This window comes from Ahaetulla prasina, chromosome 7 (genome assembly GCF_028640845.1).
Source record: "Ahaetulla prasina isolate Xishuangbanna chromosome 7, ASM2864084v1, whole genome shotgun sequence".
Lineage (NCBI taxonomy): Eukaryota > Metazoa > Chordata > Lepidosauria > Squamata > Colubridae > Ahaetulla > Ahaetulla prasina.
The window spans coordinates 70,109,829-70,119,912 of NC_080545.1; the positions used below are offsets into that span (position 1 = coordinate 70,109,829).

General features: G+C 38.1%; 1 protein-coding gene across 1 annotated transcript; it reads left to right on the forward strand.

The window, feature by feature from the left end:
• Window positions 1-310: 310 nt before the first annotated feature.
• TST (thiosulfate sulfurtransferase) lies at window positions 311-6,601 on the forward strand. Its single transcript, XM_058189637.1, has 2 exons — window positions 311-1,096; window positions 6,133-6,601. The coding sequence occupies exons 1-2, from the start codon at window positions 502-504 to the stop codon at window positions 6,429-6,431; spliced, it is 894 nt and encodes a 297-aa protein (XP_058045620.1). The 5' UTR covers window positions 311-501; the 3' UTR covers window positions 6,432-6,601.
• The last annotated feature ends 3,483 nt before the right edge of the window (window positions 6,602-10,084 follow it).

Genomic DNA, 10,084 nt, shown 5'->3' on the forward strand with positions numbered 1-10,084 from the left:
CTTATAGTGTTTCTCCTTCTACACTTTGCTCTTTGGGACCCCACATTCTCGACCTTACTGAGTGTCTCAGTGCTGGTTTCCTCTTTCAGGTTTGCCCTTTGCCCCATTTCTGACCGAGCCAGTTTACTTTTGCACTGTCACTGACTGTGTACACTAATCCATTTCTTGTTACAGCAGGTCCCGAAAAGCTGGCTGATGTCTTCACCCTCTAGTTCTTGTGCAAGAACAAAAAGCCCTGGAAGTTTTCTCTGAACAATTACTTCAGTTTCTTGTCTAGAAGTAACTAGAGGGAGGGAGGGATTTTGCAGCTGATTGTGGATATGCCTGTGCCAGTCCAAAGTGCAGACTTGAATAGAAATGAATTGGCTGGGGTTTCTTTCTCCGCCCTTTCTTAGTTGATTGGTAGGGAGCAAGACATCGGAGCCTGGACAGAGTACCTCCCTTTTCTGTACATACCGTTGTTCCCTTTTGAGTTCACCCATCAAGAAAGCTTTCCTTAACATGGTGCAGCAAGCTTTATACAGAGGTTTGGTCTCCACCAAATGGCTAGCAGAAGCTGTCCGAGCCAAAAAGATTGGTCCTGATTTGCGGGTGCTGGATGCTTCCTGGTATGAACCTGGAACGAGAAATGCCCGGAAAGAATTCCAAGAACAGCACGTTCCTGGAGCCTCTTTTTTTGATATTGAAGAATGCAAAGACAAGTCATCGCCTTATGAGCTTATGCTGCCCAGTGAGAAACATTTTGCCGATTACGTTGGCCACTTGGGCATTGGGAATGATACACATGTAGTTGTGTATGATGGAGACAACCTGGGCACCTTTTATGCACCACGCGCATGGTGGATGTTCCGAGTCTTTGGCCATCGTACTGTTTCGGTGCTGAATGGGGGATTTAAAAACTGGCTGAAGGAAGGTCACCCAGTAACATCAGAGATCACCCGGCCAGAGCCATCTGTCTTTAAAGCCAGTCTTAACAGGTCTCTCTTAAAGACCTATGAAGAGATGATGGAGAACATGGAATCCAAGCGGTTTCAGGTAGTGGATGCCAGATCTGAAGGGCGATTCCGAGGAACAGAACCTGAGCCAGGAAAAGAAGGTAGGCGTGTACCTTGAGATTATTGACCCACTTTCCATATTCTTTACCTGCTAATGATATTTCAGTCCTTACATCCCTCTTGCATACTTTAAGTTTACTTATTTGTGAGCAACCTCCACTAAACAAGGTGGAACACTTTCTAAATACACTTTCATAACTGTCTGATATTATTGTGCCTAAGAAGAAATCCATAAATCTCCAAAACTGGTACATGTAGATAAACTCCTGAATAGAAAAATAGGGCAATCAAAGAATTCATCCATTGGGAGACCTTTTACTATTTTCCTGCCCTTTTCCTTTTTCTCATGTGGTAAGAAAATACCTACACATGCATACCCAAACACACACACACACACACACATACACACACACAGAGGATCCATTTATGTTTGTTTGTTTGGGATTCAATACCAGCTATCAACACTTTTGGGTGTTCCAGTTTTCTAGATACACTGCCCTAGAAACTGAGGGCCCTGTTCAAAATAGATCTCCGATAATTTGGTATATCTGTTGCTCTTTCCAAAATATTTTTTTAGAGTAAATTTGAGTCTATTTGACTAGTCTTTACTAATCAATCAATCACACTAATCAATTACACAAAACATCCAAGACATTTTTCACTTTATTATATGGTCTTCCCTATCCCAATAATGTATAAGAGAATGTTGAGCTAAAATCTTTGAGCCCCTGAACAAAGGGCAGGAGTCACAGCCATGGAAAGTGGTGAAAGATATGTACACGTGCACGTGTCAGAGAAGAATTACAGCCTTCTGGAGCAAAACCCTGATTGATCAACTCCAAGTTAATGATTTTCCAGGTCACCACACCCACCAAGTCCAGGATCTGTCAGAATAAAAATCTCACCGATTGATTCCTTTTTCATCTGTTGGACTGTTTTTCCAATAAGTATTTTTCTGTAAAGAAACGGGGAGGAGTGCAAATTGTACTATAACTTAATAGCTTCTGTGCCTTATTTCAGTATTATTGCTCTGTTATCCTTGTTTCAGTATTTAGGATCAAGGGACTTACAAGCACTTACTGTTAAGTAAAAACTAGATATGGAAAATGGGCGGCTAGATCTCTAAATGCAGACATTAAGAGGGTCCAGACAAAGAGAGTTTGGAAAGGATACACCAAATATCAGAAGACTGTGATATAGACACGATAATTTTGCAAACATTACGTAATTAGACCAATCCCCATAATGTAAGCTAAATCCAAAGTTTCTTTGGAAAGTAACTCACCTCTAAGTCACGGAGTCAGACTCATTATGGAATGGTTGGGCTGAAGCAAACCTGATGTCTAAAATGACAACCTTCACAATGTTGTTTCTAGTTTGAGATTTTCCCAGGGAACCTCTGTCTGGCAGCACTGGTTTCTAGGGCAAGACAAGTCCTGACACACATGCAAGTGGTGGACACTGAACCTTCAGGAATGTATTAGCATAAAACTGACAGAAAGGAATTTCACCTCATTCTGTAAAACAGCTCGAAGAGAATTGTGTATTCACCTGCCTGATAAGAATGCTAGGCAGGAATTGTTGTTAGGCAGGAATTGTCCCTGAGAGTTCTGGTGAAGTAGCTAAGAATCCAATAAGCTTTGCATAGCACTTATCTGAGTGAACTAGTTCAGGGGTCTCCAACCTTGGCAACTTTAAGACTTGTGGACTTCAGCTCCCAGAATTCCTCAGCCAGCTTTGCTGGCTGAGGAACTCTGGAAGTTGAAGTCCACAAGTCTTAAAGTTGCCAAGGTTGGAGACCCCTGAACTAGTTTGTGGTATTCATGGAAGATCCAACAGTAAGAACACAACAGCAGAAGGAAGTTTTAAAACTGTTTGTAGAAACTTTTCCCAGAAGTCGGCTTAGAAGAGCCATAGCTAATTATTCCATTGCATAACCTTTTTTATTTCCTGCATCTCAAATTATTGGAAAAGTGTTATTTTCCCTTATGTTCATTCTTACAATGAATGTAGAGAGGGTATAAGGTGCCCATATCTGTAAATTGAAAATAATACTTTCTTTCCGATAGCATTCAGACCATTAAAATAGAGAGATTTGCCTAAAAGTTTGTACACAGATACTTCTCCCTACAAGATAATCCTCGGGTTACAACAGTTCATTTAGTGACCATCCAAAGTTACAACAGGACTGAAAAAAATGACTTACAATCATTTTTCACAGTTATGACTGCTGCAGCATCCCCATGGCCGTATGATAAAAATTCAGATGCTTGGCAACTGACTCATATTTGTGACAGTTGCCGTGTCCCAGGGTCATGTGATCTTTTGTGACCTCTAACAAGCAACAATGGGGAAGCCAGAATCACTTAACAACCATATTATTAACATGTACAGTGATTCACTTAACATCTGTGTCACAAAAGGTCTTAAAATGGGCAAAACTCATTTAACAAATGTCTTCCTTAGCAACAGAAATGTTGGGTTCAATTATGGTGGTAAATCAAGAATTATCTGTATTTCCAAACTGAAATTCTTCTTTCTTCAGATTACTTCTCTAATCTGAAGATATCAAGATTTTATGGGAAACAAAGAAACATAATAATCACCCCTTATTTGATGTGAGTTATCAGATGATTATAGGTAGAAAAACATACTATGGTTTAGTTTAGAATAGAATAGAATAGAATAGAATTTTTTATTAGCCAAGTGTGATTGGACACACAAGGAATTTGTCTTTGGTGCATATGCTCTCAGTGTACATAAAAAGGCAAGATACATTTGTCAAAAATCATAAGGTACAACACTTAATGATAGGAATAGAATAGAATAGAATAAATAGATTTTTTTATTGGCCAAGTGTGATTGGACACACAAGGAATTTGTCTTGGTGCATATGTTCTCAGTGTACATAAAAGAAAAGATACGTTCATCACTGGTCCCTTGATCCTAAATAATTTAATCACTGGTGTGGTGACACAATATAACACATCTTCATCAGGTCCCTGACTACAGCTGCCATCTCTCACATTTACTCTGGCTAGGTGGAATAAAGAGGAATCAGCATTTTTAATTATTATTTTTCTGTTTGGGCACTACCCAATCCAAATATCTGGGCAGTTCATATTATAGCAAAGAACAAGATAAAAACACAACTCAAAACAGAAACAAAACGGGATCTAGTCACTCAGTATAAAACATACAGAAAGCAATCCAACAAAGGGCAATGAATTAAGGTGGTTATTCTTTAAATTGTGGTTTGCTTATTTGCTCAACCAGTGGTGAAATCCAACTTTTTTTACTACTGGTTCTGTGGTCATGGCTTGGTGGGCATGCTGTGGCTTGGTGGGCGTGGCTTGGTGGGCTTGACAGGGGAAGGATACTGCAAAATCTTCATTTCCTCCCCACTCCTGGGGGAAGGATATTACAAAATCTCCATCCCCATCCCATTATGGGGCCAGCCAGAGGTGGTATTTGCCGGTTCTCCAAACTACTCAAAATTTCCGCTGCCAGTTCTCTGAACTGCTCAAAATCTGTGCTACCAGTTCCCCAGAACCTGTCACAATCTGCTGGATTTCACCCCTGAGCTCAACCCTTTTCAGTCTGGGGAGAGAGGTATTTGTGTACTTAAGAGCTACATGCACTTCTGTTTTTTGTAGGGTCACACTAGGATGCACTCATAGAGCAGGCTTGCTACAGTGCCATGTTGTGATAGTAGAAGCAAAGCTTCATCTGCAAAGGTGACCACCTATGCTTGGCTGCAGCCAGCTGGCTTTGTTAAGTTTGGTGGCAAGTAACATTATTTCTCAAATATGCTCAGTAATTTTTAAAATCCCACTGAAGTTTTCTTCCTTTTAATTTTTTTAATTCAATTTTTATTGAACATTTCTCACACAAATAAAAGATAAGCATGAATAATATAAAGAGTGAAGAAAAGAAAAAAAGAAAATATGAAATAATGAGAGTAATGTAGTAATGAGTATAAAGAGAGCTACAAATAGGAAAAAAGGAAAGATGTATAAAGAAATGATTTGCAGTCTTCCTTATAGCAGTTTTCTTTTCCTCATTCTTGCCTCATTAAAATAGCAACCTAATTTGCTTCTTCCCATATTCAAACCTTTTCAATCTGCAAATCCATAAATCAGGAGTTTATTTTTTTCCATTTTTAGCAAAAAGTCCAAAAGAGATTGCAGGTCCTTGGATCAAAGTATTTGTCGCATTATCCCCTGGTCAGATAGGTCAATTTTGCCATTTCCGCCAGTTCAATAATCTTTACATGCCACTTCTCCATTGTGAGAATTTCAGAAGTATCCATCTTGGTGTATCTAATAATCTCGCTGGAATTGGTTGTCCAATCCCAGTCTATTTTAATTTGTTGATACCCCAGATGTCAATGTGTATTGTTTCATCTCATCCACTAAGGTTACATTATGGAAGTGATTATGAAGTAATTGTAACTAGGATATTGCATTTCATTTCATTATTAAATGCAAGACTGAGCATTCTTTAAATTTGGTTGGTTTTTTTTTAAACTTTTTGTGGATTTTTTAGATATATATATTTAAAGACAGTTCTCATCCATCTTTTCCAAAAATCTGATCTAAATTTAAATGCAGTAAATTCTAGAGTTGTGATTTATTAGAAACAGATGTTTGTAAAGCTGTTTTATTTTACATTTACCGAACATCCATATAACCAACATTATCTCTTACCTTTTATTCAACCTATTTGTATTAGAAATAATTGATAATTTCAAATTATTTGACCACAATCCCAGTTCTGTGCTAACATTTATACCTCAATTATGTGCTACAATTTATATGCCATACTATTATTTAGGATTAGAACTTCTTATAATACTATTTTATTTGCATTTATTTTAGTAACCATGTTCTTAATTATTTTAGACTCTATTATACATGTACACATATTTGTAGAAGGATGTAATACTTCTTTTATTCAATATTTTGTTTGCATCTGGCCTTAGGGCTATAATAAAATTGAATTGAATTTAACCATAATAGGTATGGGAAGTAGTTTTTATGACATGGTTGAGTGATTACTTTTTCTCTTATTCTAGGGATAGAACCAGGTCACATTTCAGGTACCATAAACATTCCTTTCTTCAACTTCTTGACTGAAGAAGGTTTTGAGAAACCCCAAGAAGAAATCCGGAGCATATTCCAGGAGAAGAAAGTGGATCTTTCAAAGCCATTGATTGCCACATGCCGCAAGGGGATTACAGCCTGCCAAATTGCCTTGGGAGCATATCTCTGTGGTAAACCAGATGTGGCCATCTATGATGGATCCTGGTCAGAATGGGTTCGTCGTGCCCCACCTGAGTATAAAATATCTGAATGGAATCGCCATAAGGCATAATAACTCAATTTTCTGCGAAGCATAGTTCCTAATGCTAAGCATAATGAAAAGATAGGAAAATAAATTCCTATTCTTTTATAATTTTATCATTTTCAAATCCATGGTTGCTGGTTGCTTTTGCAAAGTGATAATTAAATAAAATTGAATCTTAGGTCAAGTACCTTTTTTAATTCTGTGTCCTTTTTTATTGTCCACAGCTAATAACAGAAGTGAAACTATCCACTGTTATTATAAGTGTTAATATTTATATCATGACTTTCCATTATGTTCAGCATCCTGCTGCCGCCCTTGAAATGTAATACATGTAGATTACAATTCTTACTGTCCCTAGTTTATCTACTTAACAGCATAATAGTGGTCAATAATAGGAATTATTCATATCTGGAAGTTGCCAAGTTGTGAAAACTTGAACCTTATGTTGACATAAGTAGAACAACAATGTTATGTTTTAATAGTTTTAGAAACTGCATATAAAACTCAATCAAGACAATTAACTCACTGAAACAAATCATTTTAATGGACTGAAGTATTATTAGGGAAAGGACCAACAGATTTTGTGAAATTGGATTCCAATTCCAAGTAACCTTGGTACTGTTTCAAAGAAGGTTGTTTTTTGTGAATTCACACACTGAATTTCCAACAGTGGTAAGGTGCAAAGAATCTTCTTCTGAGAGACACATTCAGGCAAAAGCTTATGAGCCTCTTGTCATTTAGGCTTTAAAGGTGATATCCAGGAGTTTTTGAGGCAGACATCTTCAAAGTTGCTTTGCATGTTATAGGTCAGTGATGGCAAATCTTTTCTGGACCGAGTGCCCAAAGCACGCACGCACCCAAACCCCCAAAATGCAATGCATGTGCAGCCCCCTGTGTATGCACACATGCCCCCCACATGTGTCCCCCCCCCCATGCTTGCGCTGCAGAGACCCAACAACCAGCTGGCTGGTGGGAGGCACGCGCACATGCACAACAGAATTAAATTGGGACAACGGCTCACAATTTAGAGGATGCTGCATGTCACCTGTGGTACATATGCCATAGTTTCTCCATCACAGTTATAGGTAAAGGTAGCTAGTCCAGGCACTCTGGCACAGAAGTTGTTATTTTAGTAATCATTGTGCCTTAACTACTTAATGATTATGATGAGGTAAGGCTCAGTCTTCAAATGTACAAAACCGAGGGAAACCGGTTCCCTGTCAATTCTACCATGTGTACATACAACTCAAGAAATCTGGATCAAGCTATCAAATGTTATAATGTGAATCTTCATATTTATAAATCAAAGCCACCTTTATTCCCATATATTCACCATTCCTTTAGTTTTCAATATTTGGGAATGACTTCTTTGCCACCAAAATAGCACTTTTCACATTCCTGATGAAGCATAAGATTTTTTTAAAGTACATATACTAAAGTATATATACTAGGAAAAGTCTAACGAGCAACAATAGTGTAAAGGGAATTAAGAATTATTATGAGGGCAGACGGCTGACTAACCTGGAAAAAGGATGAAAGCAAACTTTGTGTATGTGCAAATGGATCGCCCTGGAAGAAGACCTACAGGGCTGGTTAGTTAGCTGTGCTTGTATACAATCCTTTATAGGCCCTGTCTCCACTTCAGTTTGCTATGGAATTATTATATTTGATAATCCCAATTTTCTCCTTGGTTTACATGACATCCTCACTGGGCCTATTGTTCTATGAGTGTGATAACATATCCATTAGATATATCAGTTTTAAAGTAGTTTTCTCTTCCCCTTTCCTGTCCCACCAGGAAAATTTGAGTTGTATAAAATCCAAATACATTGTCACTCATCTTGGAAGTGAGATTAAGAGATATATATTTCTCCCCAATATATCCAATTTTCACTTCCCTGTAACAAAATCAGCAGATGCATATTCTTATCTGCAACCATTTGGGCTTCCTTCGACATTAATCCCTTGTAACAAACCATATACCATATCTCTCTTTCAACCAGCATTTACATGTCTTCAAAACTTCTCCATCCATTACCCCATGTATAATAAACTTTCTGTCAAGATACACAAATTCATCTCCCTCCAATTTTTCATCATTTACAATACATACATACATAGAAACATACATACATACATCAGATAGCTGTTCATTTTCATCCCTTTTAACCATACCTCAGTAACCTGCTGAAGAGTAAAAATAGAGTTATGCCCCCTGCCTTGCATAAAGCTGTACTACATGTACCAATTTTGCTCACTGTCACTTGGTTATTTTTTTTAATTTATTAATATGCCTTCCATTCTTATACTTACAATAGAAAATTAAAACAGAGAATGATTACAAATAAGATTAAAAACAAGAAAAAAATAGTATAACTGAGGTCAAACCACAATCATTCATGGTCCCGAATCATTGCAAGAGAGGCTTATGCAACATCTGGGTCCAATGCACGGGGAAAGAACCAAGTTTCAAGGTCTTCGGAAGACCAATAAAATTGGGATTATCTGGCTCTTGTGGGTTTGCTGTTCCAAATATCATAATAGAATAGGCTTGCCCATTGTCCCACCAACTGGTAGTTTCACAGAAGAGATCTAAAACATTCTATTGGATCTCATGTAATCAGAAAAAAAATCAGAAATAGATTGTTTTGCAAATAAGCCAGCCCTGTGCCATAAAGGGCTCCATAGATGGCGGTCAGCACCATGAATAAAGGAAAAAAAGCTCTTGGTGAAAAATCATTGCAAATATTTGAAAATTGTTGCCATAGCCAATCTTAGTCTTTTTAGGGCAGTAAGCTATACCAGGAAATAAAAAGAAACATGCTAGAAAAAACTCAGAAAGCCACTTTTAGATTCCTGTCAATAATTATGTCTGTATAGTCATTGAGTTGAGTTCTCCTCAAAACTATCAAATGAAATTTTCCCTGTCTGAGAAATATATTTGTATGAAATTTAATATTCAAAACACTATTTTTTTTTTAAAAAATAACCATTCTTATATTATGACAGTAAATGGAAAACCAAAGCTCCAACCCTTTTGATAGGCAAACTTTACTACTGAACATCTCTCTCAGAAGAGTACTCTGTTTACTTGAGTCCCCATAGCAACTCTAGCTCACAGATGGGAATGTGTTTCTTAGCAACCATCCTTGGTAATTACACATAGTTCCACTTCTTTGTCTCCCTGGACTTGGCAAGGACCTGCTTGATTCATGAGAACTCCACTGGCACCTCAGTTGAGACCATGGCAGCAGAGGTGAGATACATGTTTGTCAGGAGGGCTTAACTTGGTGCATCTTAGAGAAAAAATAACCCCTCCCAGCCAGGCAGTTACACACAAAGGTGCTGATGCCCTATGACCTACACAAAGCCACTTGGTTTTTAGGCCCAGGTCACAACAGTAATTACGCCTTGCTGTGCTCTTGCTGCCAGTCCAGGCCACATGTGGCAGGCATGTGGGGCTCTCTTTGGCCACCTCTGGCAACTGATTTGGAGCCACATTTGGTTGGCAACTCTGGGACATGCCTGGCATGTATATAGTTCATTTATAATCATAATTGTGCTTTTCCCAGCCAGAGGGTTTGTAAACCTGGCCAGGCATCTGTATGAGCCTAAAAAGACCAGTGGCTTGTTTCAGGGTCAGAAGGGACTTGTGGAAATTAGTCCCTTACTTGAGTACC

Excerpts from the sequence above, each read along its gene's own strand:
- TST (XM_058189637.1), top strand. The coding sequence starts at position 502 with ATGGTGCAGCAAGCTTTATACAGAGGTTTGGTCTCCACCAAATGGCTA. Across the intron at positions 1,097-6,132 it reads ACCTGAGCCAGGAAAAGAAG|GGATAGAACCAGGTCACATT; the intron begins GTAGGCGTGTAC and ends CTCTTATTCTAG.